The sequence below is a fragment of the Lynx rufus genome, unplaced genomic scaffold (genome assembly GCF_022079265.1).
Source record: "Lynx rufus isolate CCGP_SWC_20201006 ecotype Redwood Valley unplaced genomic scaffold, mLynRuf1.p SCAF_1, whole genome shotgun sequence".
Taxonomy (NCBI): Eukaryota; Metazoa; Chordata; class Mammalia; order Carnivora; family Felidae; genus Lynx; species Lynx rufus.
The window spans coordinates 90144717-90170170 of NW_025814823.1; the positions used below are offsets into that span (position 1 = coordinate 90144717).

The window sequence follows — 25454 nt, forward strand, 5'->3', positions numbered from 1 at the left end:
TGCGCCACCCAGGCGCCCCAAAAATAAATTTTTTAATTAAAAAAAAATACCCAAAAGATGTGTACACAAGGATGGAGATTTAATAAAATTGAAATGTTTGCCTCCTCAAGGACATTCTGAAGTCACACTCACTTCTTTTCTTTGACCTCGAACGTGTGATAGTGAGGAACACAATGACCACTGATTATGGCTTGGTGACTCTGCCTTGCTTCGGGCTAAGAGGGAAGCCATTTTACACGATTTTCTTTTACACGTCAGTGCAAATGTCAACACAATGAAAAGACAATGACATTGTATGAATATGAAAATAGTTGTGCCCTAGGCTCCACAATATATCTAGGACAGAAAGCACTGTGTCACAGGCTGGGCCCATGGCCAGCCTTACCAGGCAATGCCCGTTCGCGCTACCGGCAGGGAGGCATTCTTGCTTCACACCCTCACTGACACGTGAAACTGTCCCACCTTTTTTTTTTAAATGCTTATTTATTTTTGACAGAGACAGAAAGAGAAATCAGGGGAGGGGCAGAGAGAGAGGGACACAGAGAACCCCAAGCAGGCTCCCTGCTGTCAGTGCAGAGCCCAATGTGGGATTCGAAACTACAAGTTGTGAGGTCATGACCTGAGCCGAAACCAAGAGTTGGATGCTTAACTGGCTGAGCCACCCAGGCGCCCCTCAAATTGTCAGACTTTTAAATGTCAAGCTATTAAGTGGAACATCTTTTCATGTGTTTTGGACATTCTTGTTTTCTATGAAATGCCAGTTTTCTTTTGGTGATTTGGCTTTTTCTTAAGGATTATCAAGAGCTTTTTTTTTTTTAATGAGTTGTTTTGTTTTTGTTTTTTTTAAATATGTAGTAGGTGATTATTTTTTGTCAGTTAGGTTTTGGGGAGGTAGTAAAGAAATCCCTCCCTACTCCCTACCCAGGTCATGAAGATAATTTCCAATGTTTTCCTCTAGAAGTTTTAAAACTTTTGCCCCTCACATTTAAGTCTTGGATTTGAAATTCACTCTGTGGCTATGGATTGAGGTGGGGATCCATGTTCATGGTTTTCCACACAAATAGGAATTGTTCCTACACCATAATTTATGGATTGCCTTGCCCACCAATATGCCCAGACAGTTCTGTCACTATCGTGTGTCAGGTTTCCACACACGTGTAGATCCATTCCTGGACTGTCTCTTCTGTTTCCCTGATCAATTTTTCTATCTCTGTGTCAATATACACAGTCTTCATTTTTTAAAAAATTTTTTTAACATTTATTTATTTTTGAGACAGAGAGAGAGCATGAACAGGGGAGGGTCAGAGAAAGAGGGAGACACAGAATCTGAAACAGGCTGCAGGCTCTGAGCTGTCAGCACAGAGCCCGACGCGGGGCTCGAACCCACAGACCGCGAGATCATGACCTGGGCTGAAGTTGGACGCTTAACCGACTGAGGCACCCAGGCACCCCTACATAGTCTTCATTTTTATAGTTGTATGATCAGTCTCGCTGTCTAGTCAAGTAAATTCTCCTGTTCTTCTTTAGGGGTGGCTTAGCTGTTCTTGGCCCTTTGTTTTTCTTTTTTCTTTTTTTAAGTTTATTTATTTTGAGAGAGTGTGTGTGTGCATACATGCAAGTGGGAGAGGGGCAGAGAGAGAGGGAGAGAATCTCAAGCAGACTCTGCATTGTCAGCAGAGCCCAACATGGGGGCTTGAACTCAAACTGAGAGATCATGACCTGAGCTGAAATCAAGAGTCGGGTGCTTAACCGACGGAGCCACCCAGGTGCCCTTGCCTTCTGTTTTTCTGTTTGACTTTTTACATCCTTTGTCAAATTCAATGAAAAATCCTACCGTGATTTTGTTAAGATATATGACATGTGGACCAGTTTGGGAAGAATTATCATCTTCATGATAATAAGTCCTCCAATCCATACAAATGGTGGGTCCCTCCATTTACTTAGATCTACTCTGTAATACCTTTCTTTTTTTTTAATTTTTATTTATTTTTGAGAGAGAGACAGAGCATGAGTGGGGAAGGGGCAGAGAAAGGGAGACACAGAATCTGAAGCAGGCTCCAGGCTCTGAGCTGTCAGCACAGAGCCCGACGCAGGACTCAAACCTATGAGCCATGAGATCATGACCTGAGCCAAAGACGGATGCTTAAACTACTGAGCCCCTCAGGCACCCCTCTGTAATACCTTTCTAATGCTTTATAACTTTCTCCATAAAAATATTAAACAGATTTTGTTAGACTTTTTTCCTCTGAGTACTTTATGCATATTTTTTTATCATTTATTTTTGAGAGACAGAGAGCATGAGCAGGGGAGGGGCAGAGGGAGAGGGAGAAAGAGAATCCCAAGCAGGCTCTGCAGTGTCAGCACAGAGCCTGACATGGGGCTTGAACTCACGAACCATGAGATCATGACCCGAGCCGAAGTTGGACGCTTAACCAACTGAGTCACCCAGGCACCACTCCAATCCTTATTCTTTTTATTTCTATGGTAGCCATACAAAGAATCCTCACTGATAGGAAATCGACATGACAGACGGATCCTAGTTTTTAAAACTCTGAAATGTTGGGATTATTAGTTACTGCAGAATAGCCCTGCTAATTCTGACTAATAAGAATTTCTCTTTCTTGCTTATTATGCTAACTAGGACCTCTGGTAAAATGCTAAATAGAAGTGTTGCTACCCGGCATCCTTCTTTTGTCCTGATTTTAAACAGAATGCTTTTAACAGGTCACAATAGAGTATGGTGTTTACTATAAGGTCATTTTTTTAGATGTCCCTTATCAGCTTAAGGCAGTATCCTGGTCCTACTTGGCAGAGAGTTCTTATCATGAATGGTTGTTGTATTTTATTGACTACTCTTTCTTTTTTTTTTTTTTAATGTTTTTTAAGTTTATTTATTTATTTTGAGAGAGACACAGAGAACATGAGCTGGGGAGGGGCAGAGAGGAAAGAGAGAATCCCAAGTAGGCTCTGCAGAGCCAGTGCAGAACCTGACATGGGCCTTGAACTCACAAAACCGTGAGATCATGACCTGAGCCGAAATTAAAGAGTCAGACGCTTAACCAACTGAGCCACCCAGGTGCCCCTGTCAACTACTTTTTCTGGATCGATTGACCCTAGGTTCTCTTCTCTTTTAAACTGTTAAGTGATTATTTATACAGTAGGCTCCCTCTTTATCCACAGGGTATATACTCCAAAACCCCAGATGCCTGAAACCACGGATGGTACTGAACTCTATACTATGTTTTTTCCTATACATACATACTTATAATGAAGTTTATAAATCAGGCACAGTAAGAGATAACAACTAATAATCAAATAGATCAATTATAATAACATACTATAACAAAAGTTGTGTGAATGTGGCCTCTCTCTCTCAAAATATCTTATTACACTGCACTCACCCTTCTTGTGATGATGTGAGATGATAAAATGCCTACGTGAGGAGATGAAGGGAGGTGAATGATGTAGGCCCAATGACGTGGTATTAGGCTACTACTGACCTTATGTCAGAAGGAGGATCATCTTGCTTCCAGACCTTGCTCAATGGCAGGTAATTGAAACCACAGAAAACAAACCACAGTTAAGGGGGGAACTACTTACTGTATTAGTCGTTTTTTTTCCAATGTGGAGCCCCCCCCCTTCTTGCATTTCTGGGATATATGAAATCGGGTCGTGATCGTTATCTTTTTTGTACATCCTAAGATTCCGTTTGCTCTTGTTTTGTTTAGGATTCTTGCAGCTCTAATCATGAGACGGTCTTATTTTCCTGCCTGCCCCTCTTCTTTTCTCGTCTTTATTTTCTCTTTCCCTGTTCTCTCTTCTGTATAAAAGACTGAATTTCCTCCTCTTGGATCATTGGGCTAGAATTTGCCAGCGAAACCATGTGGGCCTGCTATTTCCATTTAGGGAAGACTTTCATGTACTGATTCAAGATTTTCCTTGTTTGTTTTAAACAAACAAGTCATACTCACCTCTAATATTCTCTGTACTTACATCCATCCTTGTTCCGTCATCCCTCTTGCTAAGTGTTCAATTTTGTTAGTCTTTTCAAATAAAGAGCTTCTAGCTTCCTTGATCCTATGTGTTGCATCTTTCTTTACTATTTTATTTTTTTTCTCTAATCTTTATTATTTCCCTCCATCTACTTTAAAGAAAGTAGAAATCCAAAAATCCAGAAAGCTTTGGATTCTTTCTTTCTTTTTCCTTTTCTAATTATTTTTTATTGTTGGATATTCAGCCTGTTGTTATCGTTTCTTCTTCTTTTTTTCTTTTTGAGAGACAGAGCACACGTGTGCAAGCGTGAGTGGGGGAGGGGCAGGGAGAGAGAATCCTAAACAGGCTTCCTGCTCAGCATGGAGCCTGATGCAGGGTTCAATCTCACAACACGAGATCATAACGCAAGCCAAAATCAAGAGTCAGACACCGACCAGCTGAGCCACCCAGGAGGCCCTGTTCTAATAAAAGCATGAAAGACTATCCATTTCTTTCTAAATATATTTTTTGTTTGCATCCTCCACATTTTGTTTTTCAACATTTTCGTTCTTGTTTTAATTTCCGCGACGATTTCATCTTTGACCCATAGATTATTTTAAAATGTGTTTTTAGATTTCCGACTATTTGAAAAGAATGCACATTCTCATAGGGTGGAGGGTAGACAGGCTTCCATATCTGTCCATTACTTCAACTATGTAAATTGTGTTGCTCAAATTTATATTTATACTGTCTTGTTTGTCTCCATAATCTATGGATTACTGCCAATGTGTGAAAATCTTCCACTGTGGCAAGAAGATGTGATTTCTCCCTATAAAGAGGTTTACTTTCTGACTGCATTTGCCTTCATATTTTGAAGCTATGTTGTTAGGCGCAAGCAAGTTTGGACTTGTGACATACCCTCAATTGATCAAACTTTTACCATTATGTGGTTACCCTTTAATCTTCTCTGATGCTTTTTGCCCTAGAGTCTTTTTTCCTGCCTTAAAATCTATTTTGTCTAATATTAGTACAACTATGTGATATTTTTCATATATATTTTTCCATTTTTTTAACCTATATCTTTGGATTTGGGGTGTCCCACTTGAAAATAGCAAGTAGCTGGGGTTTTAAAATTACAGCAATTGGGACAACTGGCTCAGTTGGTTGAGCATCCAACTCTTGATTTCTTCTGGTCATGGGATCAAGCCCCGAGTCAGGGTCTGCACTGAGTGCAGAGCCTGCTTAAAATTCTGTCTCTCGGGGCATCTGGGTGGCTCAGTCTGTTAAGGATCCAACTCTTGATTTCAGCTCAGGTCATGATCTCATGGTTCATGGTGGGATTGAGCTCCACATCGGGCTCTGCACTGACAGCATGGAGCCTGCTTGGAGTTCTCTCTCCTTCTCTCTCTGTGCCCCTCCCCCTCTCAAAATAAACAAACATTAAAAAAAAATGATTCTGGGCACCTGTATGGCTCCGTTGGTTAAAGCATCTGATTTCAGCTCAGGTCATGATCTCATGGCTCATGAGAGCCCGGTGTGGGACTCTGTGCTGATAGCTCAGAGCCTGGAGCCTGCTTTGGATTCTGTGTCTCTGTCTTTCTCTGCCCCTTCCCTGCTCATGCTCTCTCTCTCTCAAAAATAAATAAACCAAAAGAAAAAAATTCTCTCTCTCTCTCTCTCTCCCTCTGCCCCTCTCCTCTGCTCACGCACACACACACACACACACACACACTGAAAAATAAAATAAAATAAAGTAAAATAAAATAATATAAAATAAAATAACAGCAATTATAATTACTGATATATATGGATCAGGTTTTACCACTTTCTGTGCACCTTTGACTTGTCTTCCCACCTCTTCCCTATCTTTTTTCCTCTTTTCTTTACTTCTTTTGGATTAATAGATCCCCAATTCCATCTCCCCCTCTACTTATTGAAAGTTACCCTGGCAATTTCAACATGAATATTTAAGTTAAGTTAAATCTTTTAAACTTCAGCACATTTATACAGCTGAATATTCCACATCAATTGAAAAATTATGTTTCCAAGGGATATTTTATGACACATGAAAAGGTTCATGTGGAAAAATATGGAAGCATATATACAGTTATGTGCAGATAGATACATACAGTTGACTGTCATAATTTAACATGATTATATCCATGAAGTTGTCATGAACACAGAATTAGCAAATGCTACTGCTCCTAAGGGAAATACAGGGGTAAGTTCCTTGCAAGCCTCCCACCACATTTGCATTGACCAGCCAATACATCACCTTGCATTGTGCGTGTTTCTGTTCAAAGACACCGTATTTAACATATATTGTTCTTCCAATAACATTGAACTCATGATTCATGTCTGAGTGCAGCTTACCTAACACATATTTTCTTGTTAGGGCACATCACAACCTTCATGTGCTCAGGAACTGCAGCACTGTGCTTGGAGCCACGTTAAGCAGGGAACTCACCATCACACTGAACAGACCACAAAAAAAAGACAGTTTCTTCACAGTAGGGGAGCTGAAACGAGAAGGCAGGGTGTCAGCTCAACCTCTGCTGGGAACAAAAAGGCACTTTGAGTGACTCAAATATTTTTTTTTAATGTTTATTTGTTTTTCAGAGAGACAGCATGAGCAGGGGAGGGGCAGAGAGAGAGGGAGACACAGAATCTGAAGCAGGCTCCAGGCTCTGAGCTGTCAGCACCAAGCCCAATGTGGGGCTCGAACCCATGAACCGTGAGATCGTGACCTGAGCCAAAGTCAAATTTTTTGCCACTCTGCACATATCCATGAATGACAGCAAGTGACAGTGACATGAGTAGCGATTTGGGGCTACAAATACGTTTTTAGGAAGCAGACAGATTCACAAAGACAGAATCCATGAAAAATGACAATCAGATGTGGGGGAGCTATGCATATACATATATATATATATATATATATATATGCATCATATTAACTTACATCTTCGAGTATATAGAAAAAAGACTGGAAGGATACACTTCAAACCATTGGTATTTGTGGATGATTTTGAGGTTTCAACGGTTTCCAGATTATCTACAATAATGATCAATGAACTGACTCCATGTTCCACAAGTTATTGACAGAAAGACTGAGTATGATCCTTGTGTCTTTCCCAGCCTTGTTTCAGTGACAAGACCAACAATCTGGAGGCTTATGTGAAATGGTTCAACAGATTGTGCTACCTCGTGGCGACTGAGATCTGCATGGTGCGTAGAAAGCGGGGGGGGTATGACCTGGCTTAGCCAAAGGTGGTGGGGGTTGAGGGAGCCCACCTGGGAGGGAACCAGAAGGGCCTCTTGAGCTTGTCCGTGTCCAAGCCTGGGACCAAGCTGGGCACCTCTCTGGGATACCAGGTGTCACCACCCAGCTTGCCTACCGTGACATTTCTCTCTGGATGGAGCCTGGCACGGATCCACTGGACTCTGACAGAGAGTGTCAGAGATGGCTTGCTGAAGGAGTCAGATCTGCCAAGTGGTCCCACCCCCATCTCTTCCTATCTGCCTTGGGTGGCGTGGCCTGCCCTGCTGCCACACTGTGTTTGGCTCTCTCAGGATTTAGAGTAGAAATGCCCCAACCTTTTAAGAACTGGGAGATTGTACATGCAAAGCCCAGGTCTCCAGCTTCTCCCAGAAGGCAGGAAGACATCAATACTGAGCCAGGTGCCCTTGTCACCAAGTCACGGTCCCTCAGGGCCAGACCCTGCCCACCCTCTTCTCTTCCTTAGAGCAGAGGAACCTCCTCCAAGCCCCCTGTCACCATCAGGTGAGGCCCTGGGGCCACTTGTGTCAGGGAAGGAAAGACTGAAGGCAACACAGGTGCCAGGTGGGGCTCTCTGGAAGCAAATGCTGAGATGGAAACTGGGGTAAGGGGCAGAGAAGGGGCAGAGGCAGGCCTGCTCAGAAGGAGAAGCTGGTCTGCGATGCCTCAGCCTTGGGAGTGCTTCCTGTTGGGCGCGCACAGCGGGCTGAAATGCCTGGCCTCCATCCCCGCCAGGCTCAGCCATCTCCACCACTGTACAGACACCCTGACAGGGACAGGAAGGACCTCAGGTGGGAGGCTTTCTGAACGGGGTTTGGGCAGCAGGTCTCATGCTTCCTTGTGGCAGTAAAGACCACTGCTGCACGTAAGAGCAAGCCGGCAAAATCCATATGGAAAGAACACAGGGTAGGGTTCCACGGGGCCCATCTGCTTCCTGCATTTGCATCACTGGCCTGGCAGCTCAGGTGGCAGTTTTTACATAGGCAAAGCTGGACTGAGCCCTCCCAGGAGTCAGGCAGTGCCTCAGTCTAGGACGGCCCAGGAGATGACATTGTTTGGAGCCATCAGAGAAGTCAGGGTCCCGAGCACTTGGCCACAAGCTGGAGGTGAAGTCATGCAGTCATTCAACAGGAAGCAGTGGAGGGGCCACTCTGGGGACAGGGCCGGGGTCCGTGCAGCCCCAGTGTGGAGAGAGCAAGCTCAATGCACGGGGGACAGGTGAGGGAGCCAGGGAGGATGCTGGAGCTGGGCCTGGAGGGAGGAGCAGTGTCTTGGAGGGAGAGCCCCTCAGCACTCTGGATGCCCCATGGAGTCCCGTCAGACCCCCTCCCCCGCAGCCCGTCATTGGGCTCTGCTGGCTCTGCCGAGGACGCGCAGAGACCCTGAGCTCTCTGGCTGCAGACTACCCAGCATCAAGCGTCTCCACCGTGAACTGGGTTGAGAGAATGTTGATGAGGGACTGGCCTAGTGACGGGGTGGGGCCGTGTCACCACTAAGGCTCAGATGCCTTGTCCCCAGCCGGCCAAGAAGAAGCAGAGGGCCCAGGTGGTGGAGTTCTTCATTGACGTGGCCCGAGAGTGCTTCAACATTGGCAACTTCAACTCTCTGATGGCCATTATCTGTGAGTAGGCCAGCCGGCCCGGTCCCCGTGGGAGCGCCCCCAGAGGCACATGCAGACAAGCCAGGGGTGGGGTGCGGGGTGGGGGGAAACCAGGGCCCTCCTCTGAGCAAGGTTGGTGCTGCTGAGCCCATACTCCCCTGCCCCAGAGGTCCTGGAGACTTGACCCCCCCCCCCCGAGGCCTTCCTTGCCAGGGTGTTTGGCTGGACAGTGTGTCCCCAGAACCAGGGACAGCAGGGGGGCCCAAAGCAGACCCTGGTCATGGTGTGGGGCCAGTTTGGCGGGGACTGAGACAGGGGCCTGCACACATGGGCCGGTTCGCCCAGACACAGTGTCCCCAGCACCCATACACCACCATCGGGCCATCTGCAGAGGCCTCAACCTTGGTTCAGGTGGCCAACTGGGGCCACCCCCCAGGCCTCCCGCCCTAGGGAATTAAGCAGACTGTGCAGCCCAGAGACGCTCCCCTAGCTCGACCCTCCCTCTTCCAGCCGGCATGAACATGAGCCCTGTCTCCAGGCTGAAGAAGACCTGGGCCAAAGTGAAGACAGCCAAGTTTTTCATCCTTGAGGTAAGCAAGGCTGCTGGGCTGCCGGCTGGAACTGGCCGACCCTGGGATGCAGCTCCCCCACATGCTTCCCTGTCTCCTTCCAGCACCAGATGGACCCGACAGGGAATTTCTGCAACTACAGGACAGCCCTGCGAGGGGCAGCCCACCGCTCCCTGACTGCCCACAGCAGCCGGGAGAAGGTAGGTCAGAGGCTTGCCTGGCCTTTAGAGCTCCTCCCTACTCCTTCCTACTCCCTACCTTGGCCTAGATGGGTTGTATCAGAGAGCCTCTATGCCGACTCCAACGTCACTGGGTCCAAACCCCTGCCCTTCTACAGCATCTGTATAGGCAGCCATGTTCCTTCTTTGCCTCCAATTTGGGGAACTCACCACCTTACAGAACAGATCAGCCCATGCTCACGCAGCTCTAGCTGGTAGGAAGTGTTCCCTTATGGGGCTGGGGTTGTCCTCTCTGGAGACCCATGCAGAATGAGGCTGCTCCCTCTTCTACCCACCAGTCCTTCGGCGCCCCCGGGTCCCCTTCCCCTCCCTCCTAAGTCAACAACCCAGGTCTGCCCCGCCATACTCGGTCTCCAGTCCACTCCCCACTTGGATCTCTGGTCCCTGAAGAGTGTGACTTGTCAGAGTCCCTTCTGTTTCAGATCAAATTGTTTACAAGTACATAGGGTCTTACACCTCCTTACTCTAAACGCAATACCTTCATTGATATAGCTTCAGATCACATTCACGGTTTTGGCAATGACTGAACCAAGCTTCTCGCTCACTAGAACTGCCTTTTCACAGGCTCTGTTCTTATACATTTGCATTTGGGGGCCTCGCTGACCCTGATCAATTGTATTTGTCTCCCAAATTCTCCTGGTGGCCTCCAATATAAGAAACTGGGCCCTGGGATTGAGGGGAACCTCTGGCTTAAAACCTGTCACCAGCCCGATGATTAGAGTTATATCCGTGGGGAAGAAACACCAAGACCTTTTCTGCCTGATCTCCTGGCAGGAATATTGGCAGAATTAGGTCTCTGCCGTGTTTGTGGAGGTCTGTTTCCAGTTTGAGAACAAGTTGCTGTTCTTGAAATTCAAAGTCCCTGTGGAATTAGATGAGATGGCTACCAGGGTTTTAAGTCTGGGGAGCAAGCCAAGACCTGCACGTTTGTGCCACCCAGCCGGCCCTCCCAGCCCTCCATCCCCCACCCAGGGGTGGGGGTGGGTGTTCACAGACCCTGGCCCCACTGATGGCTATTCCTATCCAGCTGGCCTTTCCTATTCAGGCTGTGAGCCCTTCAGCTCTGGGTCTGAGGAGGGCTGATGCCAGAGAGCAGCATTCAGTGAGACAGAACCTCAAAATCCCGGGCAAGTGAGCCTGTCCCCCAGGAGCCAGGAAGCTGCAAAACCAGAGTGGCAGGGACAGAGACCTTGCTTCACTGAACACCTACCACGTGAGGACTACTTGACTCTGTCTCTCCCTTCCATTCAATTCTGATGACTACTTACTGGGTGGATTCTAGCAGTGCCATTTCCCAGATTAGAAGACTGAGTCTCAGAGAGGAGACCTCACTTGTCCAGTCTCACAGCAAGTAGGTGGCAAAACCAGGAGTCAGCCTCTCCAGCACACCACCAGGCCTTGTCTTATTCCCAGAGCTCAGGTGCTGTGTGGCAGTCACAGAGGTCCTCGCCTGTGGCCCAGGAGTGGGACTGTGGAGTGGGGGCAAATAGAGTTGGCTGCCACCTTTGGTCCAAGATGTCAATTATGGCAGTGGCACTCTGCACTATTTTTCTTCCATCCGTGCTCACCAGGTGGCTGTGGGGTGGACTGTGATGTCCCGTTCCTGCACTCTGAGCCCCCTTCCAGCTCTGGGGTACAGGGGCTCGAGGTGGGTGATTTACAGAGCTGTGCCTTTCACTTTGCTGCATTCTCTTCTAACGTCCAAAGAGATATGGATCATCGGCTGGGCCCACAGAAGGTGCTTCATAAATGGATAGGAGACTGGAAGATGGATGGATGAATGGTCGGATGGATGGAGGGACAGATAGAAGGAAGGAAGGAAGGAAGGAAGGAAGGAAGGAAGGATATTTGCTGATGCTCTCGCAGTTCCTCACTGCTACAGCTGAAATTTTGAGGCCAGGAGGTCTCAGTGGTCATAACATTCTATGCTTTCTTCTTATCTATAGCTAGTTCCTATCTGCCCCTCTTTCTCCCCATCTCTGTGATGGGGCCCACTCCACACAGGATTCTTTGGCTGACCCCCTATTGCCACCACTTAGCTCCAGAAAACAACATCAGTGGGTTGCAGTCAACCCATGGGGGCAGGAAGACCGGCCAGGATGCTAAAGCCTGATAGGATGGTAGCCTGAGCCCATGTGGGCAGGCAGAAATGGTGAGAAGTTCTCAGAAAATGCTGCCTCTTTGAGGACCAGTTCCAATGTCCACCCTCTAGGAAGCCTGCACTGAGTCCCCAAGGACCACTGCCCTTAATCCCCTCCCTGTCCTGGAACATTTCAGGCACATTACAACCCAACACAGCCATCATGCCCCAACCCTGGCCCTGGGGCTCAGCACTGTGGTGGGCGTAGGGAGATGCACAGAGACTGCTCTCCCTCCTGGCACAGTGAAAAAGCAAGCAGGACAGGGGCTAGTCCTTCCTCTGCTACTTACTGCTGTGTGAGCTTGTATGAGTTGCTTAACCTCTCTGGGTCTTGACTTCCTTGTCTGTAAGTTAGGGTAATAGAACCCTGCATCTCGGAACTTGCTAAGATGAAACTCGATCCCCATGCATGTATAGCTTGGCACAACGGAGCACTCAGGCCGGCCACCAATGCCCCTGTGACAAGGGCATGAGTGGAGGGCTCTTTAGGGGCCCAAATGGGAATTAAACCCAGCCTATAGGTAGCAAAGACTTCAGGGAAAAGGCTCCACTACACTGGATGTGTCTGACACACCCTCACTCTTCTCCAAGCCCCAGCACCTAGCACAGTGAAGACCTGAGCAAATGTCTGAGGAGTTGACATAAATCTAAGGTGACCAGTTTGTCCCAGTTTCCCTGGGATGGCTCCACTTTTAGCACTGAAACTGTATCTCATGTAACCCCTCAGCCCTGGACAAACCAGGCAATTCATCTCCCTGCTAAATCTGGCTCTGGTCCCAGCCTCAGCATTCACTCACTTGGGTGACCTTGGGCCAGGCCCTGCCACTGTGTGGGCCTCAGTTTCCCATCTTCCTTGACCCACTGAGCCATCCATGCATCTGTACTGTGCAGAGTGGTCATACCCAGGTCCTGATCTCAAAGCCTTTATCAACTTAGATAAGGGGTTAGCCAGAAATGTCAGGTCCTGGCGCCTGGTCCCAAGGGTGATGGGCTGAAGTCCGCTCCTGGCCGGACTGGCAGCACATGCCCAGCTCTGGAGCCTGAGGGCACAGCAGGTGTGTTAGTTCCCTGGGAACTGGCTTAGAACAACAGAAATGTTGGGGCGCCTGGGTGGCGCAGTTGGTTAAGCATCTGACTTGATCTCAGCTCAGGTCTTGATTTTGGGGTCATGAGTTCAAGCCCTTGTGTTGGGCTCCGCACTGGGTGTGAAGCCTACTTAAAAATGAAAAAAGAACAGGGGCACCTGCGTGGCTTAGTTGGTTGGGTGTCCAACTTCGGTTCAGGTCAGGATCTCACGGCTCATGAGTTCCAGCCCCGCGTTGGGCTCTATGCTGACACCTCAGAGCCTGGAGCCTGCTTTGGATTCTGTCTCCGTCTGTCTCTGTACCTTCCCCACTCACGGTCTGTCTCTCTTTCTCAAAAACATGAACATTTATAAATGTTATATATAAATTTATAAACATTAAAAAATTATAAAAAGAAAAGAACAACAGAAATGTATTGTCTCCCCATTCTAGAGGCCAGATGCCAAAATCAAGGTAGTCTGGGTCGTGCTCCCTCCAAAGGGGGCATCCTTCTTTGCCTTTCCCAGCTTCTGATGGCCCTGGGTGTTCCTTGGCCAGTGGCCAAATCACTCCCATCTCTGCCTCTGTCTTCACATGGCTCTCCTTCCTGTGTGTGTCCAAATTTCCCTCTTTTCACAAGGACGTCAGTCACTGGAGGAGAGGTCATTCTATCCGGTATGACCTCCTCTTAACTCGATTCCATCTGCAAAGACTATCTCCAAATTAGGTCCCATTCACAGGCACCAGGGTTTAGGACTCAAATATATCTTTTGGGGGGACACAGTCCAACCCACCGCAGCAGCGTGCACCCAGCCAGCTCCCCTCGGGTCGCCAGAGCTGTCAGCAGTGGGTGTCCCTTCCCTAGGGGCCAGGAGTTGGCATGTGCAGAGCAGGGAAGGAGAAATGAGACATCCAGGCAGTGATACGCAGAGACCCCTGCCCTACTCAGGCCAGGCTCCAAAGTCTGTTCCTTCAGGCATCAAGAAAGGCATAAAATGACAAATCATGAAATATATATTTTAAAAAGTAGGCTGCAGAATTTCACAACAGGTGACTCACTTTCCATACATATCTCATGGTGGGCTCCGCATGCACCTGAAGTCCTCCTGGCACACTTGAACCAGGTGGTCTGCAGATCCCTGGATGGTGGAGGGTCGAGGGGAACCGCCACCAGCCTCTCCCAGCGGAGAGTGGAAGAAATGTTCAAAGGGCATGAGGACCATGCATCTTTCATTCAGCCCCAACACGGGGAAGCGGTGGGGGGGGGGGGCGTATACAGTAGGCGCTCAGTCAGCACTGGAGTCTGATGGGGCCTGGGGAGAAAGAGTCTGGTGCTAGGGTAAAGGGGCCTGTGCTTCCTGCCGACCGAGGGCTGACCTGCACCCTCTCTCTTCCAGATCGTCATTCCCTTCTTCAGCCTGCTCATCAAAGACATCTACTTCCTGAACGAGGGCTGTGCCAACCGCCTCCCCAATGGACATGTCAACTTTGAGGTAGAGTCCAGGGGCCCCTGACAATCAAAGCCCCCAGGGCAGGGGCACCGGACGAATGGGGCACGGTTCACAAGACATCACGGCGGGATTATCAGGGTCTCCCCACCCCACCCCTTCCACAGGAGACTGAGGCTCATGCAGGCACTGATCCCCCACTGCCCGCCACAGGTGAGGCAGACTCATTTTCAGCCCTTGAAGAGCACAAGGCTGTGAGAAAGCCCCATGGACCCACAGTGACAATGGGTGAGGTGCTGTGACCCGCACAGGGCACAGGGCATGTGTCAGGGAAGGCCTCCCTGAGCACAGGAGGAGGTGGGCAAGCAGTGTGGGCAGAGAAGGAAAGATTTCTACTCCCTCTGCAGACACTCACTGCCATCAGCTCAAGTGTCCCCCTCCTCCAGGAAGCTCCCCTTGACCTCCCAGACAGAGGGTGGCCCAGGCCATACTCAGTGGACTGGGCATTCCTTGGTCACAGCTCTCCAGTCCCTGAGCTCCTTAGAAGCAAAGGCAGGCTGACCCTCCCCACACACACATGGGACCACCCAGCACACATATCTTGGAGTGGCTGGTGGGCTAGGCATGGTGGGAGCTGAGGCCCAGGAGCCCTGAGAGCCCTGGGCAGTGACAGCAAGTGGTCACTGAGTCAGACAGACAAAGCCAGCCATGCAGCAGTGACAACCCCCGAATCTGCAGGAAGGAGGAGACTCTTCTCCCTAGGAAGGCTGGCCCACACTCGTGCTGGCCCCACCCAGCCTCCAACACCAAGGGACAGTCAGTCCTGGGCTGGCCCCTGCGCTATCTGAGCCCCAGTCTCTCCCTCTCTAAAACAGGGCTTTGGCACAGAGCCCACCAAGGGCTCTATAGGGACAGCATCCCCTGCTGGTGGGTCCCCCACCCAACACCTGGGCCCTCTGGCCTGGAGCTGCCTCTGCTCTGGGGCCTCACACAGACTCCCCGGCAGACTTTCCTGTGCTGCCTGCAGGCCTGGTTAGCCCTGAGAACCTGTGTAGCAGGGAGAAGTCCAGTCCAGCAGGGAGCCTGGGCGCCCCATCCCCAGGACAGTCCGGACTGGAAGTGACATGGAGGAGGCTGGCCTTGGGTTAAATTAACAGAGGGGTCCGGGAGCCCAAGATCACACTTTCCAGAAGACCCCACACATACCAGCTGTGGAAAGCCCTGTATTGCACTCTTCTTAAACTGGTCCTCAGACCTGAGACCAAGGGAGGAAAGGCAAGACTGTAAAGTGCTTCTGAGGCCCCAGATTTGGGGCAGGGGCAGTGGGGGCTGGAGCCAGCCACCAGGACTGATGAAAGATGCCATAGAGGGTCGTTCCCACCCGGTCATGACTTCATGCTGGCAGTTCATTTAAAAGCCTTCTTTAAGTCAGCACAGATGTTTTTTTAATTTAAATAAATGTATTTAAATTTTACTTAAATAAAATTCTGCTTTAAGTGGATCCACTTAAATCTTCCTTAAATACATTTATTTAAATTTATTTGGATCATTCTCTAGATAAACAAACGCAGGGATAATCATGAAAAAGAATGAAACTAGAGTAATACTCGCCTCTCGCTGGATGTGCTGCTTGCCGATGACCTGGCCCTAGATGCTCTCTCTCCCCAGATTCCACAGAGGGAATGAAGAGATGTGGCGAACACCCAGGTTTCCTAATGGGGGGTCTGTCATTTACTGCCCAGTGCTCTGCCTTGCCCTGCCCAGGAGTGGGCCCCCAGGGACAGATGAGTGAGACTGGCCCGCTCTCACAGGTGACCTCCAGGCACTGGGGGGTGGAGGCGGGGTAAGGGGCTCCCATTTGTGTTTCAATGACCCTGGCAGAAATTTCTGGAGCTGGCCAAGCAGGTTGGAGAGTTCATCACGTGGAAACAAGTGGAATGTCCCTTTGAGCAAGACCCCAGCATCACCCACTACCTGCACACCGCCCCTATCTTCAGCGAGGATGGTAAGGTGACCCTATGGCCTCTGTCACCCCCAGCTCTGGGACTCTGGGGTGGTCTCCTAGTCACATCTCCATATGGGGCCCCTGCTGCGAGCAGGACGCATCACGCCCATGTTTGCTGGATGTGAAAGGGAGCAGAGAAGGCTGAGCACCAGTCAGGGCCTGAGGAGCTGCAGGCTGGGGACCTGCAGGGTCCCCAGGGCCAGGCTTCCCCTTGGACACAGTATGGCTGCTGCTGGGCATCATAAATTGAAACCATCGGTCCCACCCACTTCCTTCATTGGTAAAATAAGCAAGATGGTGAGAACTACCCTCCCTGTGCTCACATAGGGAAGGCAGAGCCCTGGGCTCCCCATGGGTCTTTCCACAGCTGGGGGTGTGTGCATGTTTGTGTGAGTGCGTGCATGCCTGTGTGTGTGTGTGTGTGTGTGTGTGTGTGTGTGCTGAGGCATCTTTTCTCTAGAGTGCCATTAATGTCTGTGCCCTCCAGTAAATCAGCATTCCCATCTGATCATTTATCAAATGTGACAAATTTGCTGTGAATTTTCTAAGCAAGCATACTCCAGGAAGAGAAAGTGCTGGAAGCAAGTGGCCATTTGGTCCTGAGTTGATCATCTCAGGGGAGGCAATGTGGCCCCATGGTCAGCTGCTTCCTGGATCCAAGACCCTCAACCTACCCCAGGACGTCCCCACTGAGCACAACAAGCATTTAAAAAAAATTTTTGTAATGTTTATTTATTTTTGAGAGATAGAGAGACAGAGCGTGAGCAGGGGAGGGGCAGAGAGAGAGAGAGGTAGAGAATCCGAAGTAGGTTCCAGGCCCTGAGCTGTCAGTACAGAGCCCAATGCGGAGCTTGAACCCACAAACCACAAGATCATGACCTGAGCTGAAGTCAGATGCTTAACCAACTGAGCCACCCAGGTGTCTCCACAGCAAGCATTTTATAAAGGGACCCACACCCGTGCCTGGGAGAACATGTTCTGCCAAAAACAAAAACTTAGGAGAAAGGAGTTTTTAATGATTTTGCTTTTAATTGTTAATACTTTCAAGTTTGCCATTTTATATGTTATGTTTTGGAACCATTAACTTTTGGGGGTGGGTTGGGGGGAGGGGAGTGTTCACCTGAAACAGCAATCCCTACCTGCAATAAGAAGTTCAGCAGCCTGATGGATAAGCCAGCCTGGGCTGTTCCCACCCCAGCAAGCTGTGTGACTCTAGGCAGGTGCCTCACCCTCTCTAAGCCTCACCTGCTGCATCTAGCTTAGTGGCTCAAAGCAACACTGATTTATTCTCTTAGAGTCCAAAGTCAGTTCCACTGGGCTGAAATCATGGTGTCAACAGAGCTGGTTATTTCTGGAGGCTCTGAGGGGAAGACTGTTCCCTGGCCTGTTATGACTTCTAGTGGCCACCCATATTCCTTGGCACATGACCCCCTTCCTCCATCTTCAAAGCACATCATTTGAACCTCTGCTTCCACCATCACATCATCTTCTCTCTTGTGGTCAAGTCTCCTCTGTCTCGCTCTTAGAAGGACACTTGCAGTGTCATTTAGGGCCCTGCTGGATAATCCAGGATAATCCCCCCATCTCCATATCCTTAACTTAATCTCATCTGCTGAGTCCCTTTTGGCCACGGAAGCTAACATATTCACATGTCCCGGGGAGTAGGATCTGGATATCTCTGGGGACCACTATTTAACCTACTAGTTACTGTGATAACTGTTGTCATTAACCAATAGAACTTGTGCAGTAATGTGTCAAAAGCATATTAAGAAAGGGGTGGGAGAGCCTGGGGGCAGGGAGAGGAGTGAGAGAAGGGCATTTCTCTTCTCTCTCTCTTTCTCTTTTTTTTTTTTTTTTGAGAGAGAGCATGAACAGGGGAGGGGCAGAGGGAGAGAGAATCTTAAGTAGGCTCCATGCCCAGTGTAAAGCCCATTGTGGGGCTCCATCTCATAACTGTGAGATCACGACCTGAGCTGAAATCAAGAGTTGGACGCTTAACCGACTAAGCCACCCAAGTGTCCCAAGAGAAGGGCATTTCATTCACTCCTTCAGCCAATGGTATCTCTAGAGAACCTGCTGTGTGTGAGACAGTGATTCAGCCATGAACATACAGCAAAAAAACTTAGCCCTTCTGAAGTGCCCTTAGAAAGGAGCACCTTCCAAGGCACCTGGGTGATTCAGTCAGTTAAGCATCCAACTCTGGATTTCAGCTCAGGTAACGATCTCACGGTTCATGGGATTGAGCCCCGTGTTGGGCTCTGCACTGACAGCATGGAGCCTGCTTAGGATTCTCCCTCTCTCTCTCTCTCTTTCCCTCTCTCTTGCCTTCCCCCACTTGCACTCTGTCTCTCTCTCTCTTGCTCACTCTCACTCTGTCTCTCTATTTATCTCTCTCTCTCTGAAAATAAATACATAAACTTTAAAAAACAAATCAAAAAAGAAAGGAGCTCCTTCCAGTGACCCTTGTTTCATCCTCTCCTTCCCCCCACCAAAAAAAAACAATAATAATAATAATAACTGGAGAAAGCAAGAGAAGGGACCTAAGCTGTATTGAGCCCCAACTGGGTTAGTCACAGCCTCTGACAGAATCCTGCCCAGCACTCAGCTCCAGGCTTCCTCTGGCAAGACCTGCCTAGGAATACAGCCAGCCTTGAGGCTCTCTGAAACAGGTGACAGTATAGAAAGTATCAGCAAAGAAACAGAAGATATAAAAGGGAGCCAAGTAGAAATTATAGAATTGAAAAATACAATAACTAAAATAAAAAACTGAGTAGATGGTCTCAACAGCAGAATGGAGAAGACAAAGCAAAGAATCGATGAGCTGCAAGATGGAACAATAGAAATTAAACAATCTGAACAACAGAGTGTCAGGGACCTGTGGGACTATAACAAAAGATCTAACACTCTTGTCATCAGAGTCTGGGAAGGAAGGGGACAAAATGGACAGGGTTGAAAAAATAATCCAAGAAGTAATGGCTGGAAAGTTCCCAGATTTGGAAAAGATAGAAACCTACAGATTCAAGAAGCCAAGTGAATCCCAAAAAGGATCAACCCAAAGAAACCCATACCAAGATACATCATAGTCACATTTCTGAGCACCAAATAAAAAGACACAAATTTTGAAAACACTGAGAAAGAAATGACACTTTACCTATGAGGGCAAAACAATTTGGATGACTAGAGTACTCATCAGAAATCATGGTGGCCAGAGCAGTAGCATATTTTTCACGTGCTGAAAGAAAATAGCTGCCAACCCAGAATTCTATATCCAGTGAAAATATCCTTCAGGAATTTACTGTACATAAATCAAAATGGAATTCTAAAAACTGTTCAAGTAACCCACAGGAAGTTGGTCCTTTGAAAAGAACTGTAACATTGCCATTCTCCAGCAAAGAACCTCTTAAAGAAAAAGAGAAGACAGAAAATGCTAATATCTAGAATGAAATGAAAGATGTCACTATAGCCTCTGTCATCATTGAAAGGCTAATAAGAAAATACTGTGAACAACTCTAGACCCATTAATTTGGCCAGTTAGATGAAATGGACCAATTCCTTAAATAGCATAAACTGCCACAAACTTAACACAAAATAGATCATTTGAATAGCCCTATAACCATTAAGGAAATTGCATTTGTAATTTTAAAACATCCCAAAAATGAAATCTCTAGGCTCAGACAGTTACACTAGAGAATTCTATTAAACATTTAAGGAAGACTTAATATGGATTCTACACAATCGTTTTCAAAAAATAGAAGAGGACAGGGCACCTGGGTGGCTCAGTCAGTTAAGCATCCAACTTCAGTTCAGGTCATGATCTCATAGTGCATGGGTTCGAGCCCTGTGTTGGGCTCTGTGCTGACAGTTTGGAGCCTGGAGCCTGCTTCGGATTCCGTGTCTCCCTCTCTCTACCCCTTGCCTGCTCACACTCTGTCTCTCTCTCTCTCTCTCTCTCTCTCTCCCAAAAATAAACATAAAAAAAAATAGAAGAGGACGGAACTTCCCAGTTCATTTTACGAAGCCAGTATTACCCTGACACCAAAACCAGATAAAGGTAGTAAAATAAAGAAAGTAAAGACTAAGATCCCTTGTGAATATAGATGCAAAAATTCCTTAACAAAATATTAGCAAATAGAATTTGGCAATATTGAAAAATAGTTAGATATCATGACCAAGTGAGTTTATTCCAGAGATACAATACTATTCATTATTTGAAAATCAATCAGTGTCATCTACCATATTAACAGACTAACAGAGAAAAATGACTTGATTATATCAACTGATACAGAAAATTCATTTGACAGATTTCTACACCCATGCATGGGAAAATCTCTCAGAAAAATAAGAATCGAGGGGAATTTATCAATCTGATAAACTGCACCTACAAAAACCTTTCCACTAACATCATTTTTAATGGTGAAACACTGCTTTCTCACTAAGATCAGTAATAAGGCAAGGATATATACTCTCACCACTTTTGTTCAAGATAGTAATGGAGATCTAGTTCATGCAATAACGCAAGAAAAGAAAATAAAGACAGATCAGAAAGGATGAATTAACACTGTCCTTATTTATTAAAAAATGTAAAAAATCCCAAAGAATCTCCAAAACTCCCAGAACTAAGTGGGTTCAGCACAAGTTGCAGAATACAAGATAAAGACACAAAAACCTATCATATTTCTGCATGCTAACAATGAATATGTGGACACTGATATTAAAAATACAATACCATCACTCAATATAATCGCTCAAAAACATTAAATACTTAGGTATAAATCTAACAAAACATATCCAAGATTTGCGTGCCAAAATCTACACGATGCTAATGAAAGAAATCAGAGAAGGTCTAAATAAATGGAGGGACATGACATGCATGAATTGGAAGACTCAGCATAGCAATGATACCAATTCTCCCCAAATTTAAGTATGGATTTAATGCATTTCCTATCAAAATCCAGGATTTTCCCATCAAAAGACAGTGGTTTTTTTTTTTGCAAAGATACAATTATTCTAAGATAATTGTATATGGGGTGAGCCTGGGTGGCTCAGTCAGTTGAGCATCCAACGTTAGCTCAGGTCATGATCTCATGGTTCATGAGTTCGAGCCCCATGTTGGGCTCTGTGCTCACCGCTCAGAGCCTGGAGCCTGCTTTGGATTCTGTTTCCCTCTCTCTCTGCTCCTCCTCCACTCATACTTTGTCTCTCTCTCAAAAATAAATATTTTTAAAAAAATTTTTAAATGAAATGTATATGGGAAGCCATAGAAACTAGAATAGCTGAAACAATTTTGAAAAAGAAGAATAAAATGGGAGGGATTACTCTACCCAATATTAAAGCTGATATTATACAGCTACAGTAATCAAGACAGTGTGGTATTGGTAAGACAGATACGTGGATCAATGGGAGAGAATAGAGAACCCAAGAATAGACCCACACAAATGCCCAGTGACTTTTTTTAAATGTTTATTCAATTTTAAGAGAGAGAGCATGTGCATGGGGAGGGGTAGAGAGCAAGAGGGACAGAAGATCCAAAGCGGTCTCTGAGCTGACAGCAGCAAGCCAGATGCAGGGCTGCAACTCACGAACCACAAGATCGTGACCCAAGCCAAAGTCAGACGCTCCACTGACTGAGCCACCCAGACACCCCACTGTGCCCAGGGATTTTTGAGAATGGAGTAAAAGCAATTCAGCGGAGGAAAGTGAGCCCTTGAAACAAATGGAACAGGGGCATCTGAGCATCCATAAGCCAAAAAATGAACTTTGACCTCATCCTTACACCTTTTATGAAAAATTAACTCAGAATGAATCACAGACTCGAATGTAAAATGTAAAACTGTATAGCTTTTAGGAAGAATAAAAGTAACAGGAAATATTCAGGATGTAGAACTAGACAAAGAGTTTCTTATAAAACTAAATTTGCACCGACTGTCTGACTCAGTAAATGTGCTCTCGGACATTTATTTATCCCAGAGAAACGAATACTCATGTTCACACAAAAAACCCGCACTCCAATAATTACAGCAGCATAAATAGTTCTAGAGAAACACTGGAAGCAATGCAGATGTCCTTCAGTGGGTGAGTGGCTAAACACACTGTGGTATATCCATGCCACGGAATAGTCTTCAGCAAGAAAAAGGAATTAAGTATTGATTCATACTACAGCTTGGATGAAACGCGGAGAATCACTCGGAGTGAAGAGACCATCCCATATGTTACATACTGATTTGATTTATATCACATTCTTCTTTTAAAATTATGTATTTATTTTGAGAGACACAGAGACAGCAAGCGTGAGAGAAGGGCAGAGAGAGGGAGAGAGGGAGAATCCCAAGCAGGCTCTGTGCTGTCAGCATAGCGCCCCACATGGGGCTTGATCTCACAAACCACAAGATCGTGACCTGAGTGGAAATCCAGAGTTGGACGCTTAACTGACTGAGCCACCCAGGTGTCCCTATATCACATTCTTGAAATGACAAAAATCTGGACATGGAGAACCTATTAGTGGTGGCCAGGGATTAAGAAAGGGAAGCAGGTGGGCCTTAAAAGGGCAGCGTGAGGGATTCTGGTGGTGATGAGGGTGTTCTGCAAACTGTCAACATGCTGGTGGTGGTCCTGTGCTATAGTTTTGCAAATGGTTACCACTGGGAGAAACTAGGGAAAGGGTACACCGACCTCTCTGTATTAATTAGCACATACAACTGCATGTGTACCTCCCAACAGGTTTAATTTAAGAATAAAAAGCAGGTCAGACTCTGGGTATAGGGCAGGCTATTAGCATAGGCCATAACTGTGATTTTACCTCGTTTTCTGACCAGGTCTTTATTTGGCTTCTTATGAAAGTGAGAGCCCAGAGAACCAAACAGAAAAAGAGAGGTGGAAATCTCTAAGGTGAGTCTGTGAAGACGGGAGTAAAGACTGGCATGGGGGAGAAGGTGGGTGCTTGGGGCCAGGCCAGGGCCGAGGGGCTTCGTGGATACCCAGGTCCGTGGGGAGGGGGCAGGACAGGCCAGGCTCTTAGGGGTGGGGGTGGGACTCATGCACTGGGTGGGAGGGAGGTTAGGATTGCAACCCACCCCCACCCCCACCGCCATGGCCAGAGGCTGGCCCTGCAGGCCGTCAGGATGTGTGTCCTGGTCCAGGAAACCCCAGTCCATATTCTTATGCCAGAAAGTGAGACACCACCTCCTGCTCGTTCAGCCTATTAACACGGCCCAGCGGAGGTCAGACCAAGCCTGCAGCAGTGGGCTCTGAGGACTAAGCCAAGAGGGCTGTACAGAGCCCCTCTGGGGTGGGAGTCACCTGCCTTGCAGGGGACTGGCTGGAGGGAAGTATAATCACCACCCTGGGCATGTTTAAATCTGCAGATCTTCTATTTTGGGGAAGACGTGAGAAGCGCTGAGCAGGAGGAGGAGGAGGTGGAGGAGGAGGAGGGGAGGAAGTCAGCAGAAGCCTTCCGCAGCCCTGCCTCAGCCGGCCCAGCAGAAAGTGGAGGTGTTGGTGCTTCCCTGCTTTGCAAACCGTGACCCCACGGCCTGGCGCCCGCCCCAGCGACCACACGGCACAGGAGACCTTCCTCCACCTTTTGTGGAACTTCGGCCCCGGCAGGCCCAGGGGCCTCCTGACATGTGGGTGGCACGTGCCTCAGGGACCCTGCCTTCAGGATGGTGGGGGTCACATTACTGTGACCTCAGCAAGGACACGGCACGACCCCCAGAGGGCCGGGTGACTGCAGTGTCGCTCTCATTGGGTGATGAGTGCCACAGGGGCTGACCCCCAGTCTGTCACCAGGTGGCCTGGGAGCCTCTACATCTCCAGCAGGCACCACGCCGCTGGCCCCTGCCATTCTGCTGATGGACCCTACCCTGTCCCCCTCCCCTGGCCCCAAGATGGGCTGGTTTCTGCAGCCCAATTCACTCCCTTTCTGGATCCTGCTGGTATCAGGGGATAGCTTTCCGGTGACAGCTGTGACACAGGTCATGGGACAGATTTGAGTCACAAAAATGACAACATGTACAGTACATTGTAAACTCTAGAGTTGGTATAAACATGTTCATACACCCTGCATATCCACGTCTACACTGTGCTTTTCACTTGTGGGTCTGGCATAAACTTCTGGCAGGATGAAGGGCAGTTTCCCAGCTTGGGCCTGGGGATGCGGTGGCCATTTCCACTCTGTAGACCCCATGTTGCACTGACAGGGCCTGGTGAATGGACACCCAACAGCCCTACATGTGACCAGACACTTCTTTTATGAGGGCTGGAGGGTGGGGGTGAGATGGGGTTGATGAACCTACCACGAGACTCCTCCCATTACCCGCGCCCCCACCCCACCCCCCCGCCCCAGACCCTCATACACTGAGTCACGTTTCTGTGCCAGGAAGCAGATGGGCCATGGAGCTGCTGAGCCCCCACCTGGCATGTGACCAGGTCACCCAGCCAGGAAGTCAGGGAGTATGATGTGTATCTTTCACCCAGTCAGGGTCTGCTGGGCAGAGGGGGGTGTGTGTTAGGGTTCACTGACCCACCCTGGCCAGTCTCAGGCCCTGCTCAGTCTCAGACCTGGCTGTCCTGGTGGCATGGACTTGGGTCCCATCTGAGAGGGACAGGCAGAGACAATGCCACAACATTTCCAAGTGCCTCCTCTCTGGGGAATTCTGCCCAGCAAACCCCGGATGTCAGCAAGGCCACAGAAGGCATGAGAACATTAGGGTTGGGCAGGATCTGCTCTTTGCCCAGCCCAGCACACCCCCTTTTCATCCGAGACCCCAGAGAGGGCAAGTAGTGCAGGGAACAGAGCAGGGATGGGCTTCAGCCAGCAGCCAGGCTCAGGCTGCCGCCCTGCCTCATGCCACATCCAGCCCCTGATGGGGCCTCAAGGAGCCCTGGCTAGAAGCACCTCGCTCCCTCACTCTCTCGCTCCCTGGTATCTCTTGGGCAACATTAGACAGGACATGCAGACATCAGCAGGGACCGTCACTGCCTTCTGATCACACTGAGTCCTGTATCAGAGGCAGGAAGCAAGCATCACAGGAGTTAGTGGCCTCTGAGACACATGATGGCAGGTCCAGGGCTGGTGCCCATGAAGCTCAGGGAGGCCTGTTCAGGGTCCAGTGCCCACCCGAGAAGGTTGTGTCCTACCC

General features: G+C 48.2%; 1 protein-coding gene across 1 annotated transcript in view; it reads left to right on the forward strand.

The window, feature by feature from the left end:
• RASGEF1C (RasGEF domain family member 1C) overlaps positions 1-23703 on the forward strand; it is a 38183-nt gene extending 14480 nt beyond the window's left edge. Inside the window, exons 6-13 of the mRNA XM_047092106.1 lie at positions 7111-7200; positions 8771-8873; positions 9363-9442; positions 9526-9621; positions 14262-14357; positions 16194-16317; positions 23130-23202; positions 23679-23703. Coding sequence (XP_046948062.1) covers positions 7111-7200; positions 8771-8873; positions 9363-9442; positions 9526-9621; positions 14262-14357; positions 16194-16317; positions 23130-23202; positions 23679-23703 — 687 coding nt within the window. The remainder of the gene's footprint in view (positions 1-7110; positions 7201-8770; positions 8874-9362; positions 9443-9525; positions 9622-14261; positions 14358-16193; positions 16318-23129; positions 23203-23678) is intronic.
• The last annotated feature ends 1751 nt before the right edge of the window (positions 23704-25454 follow it).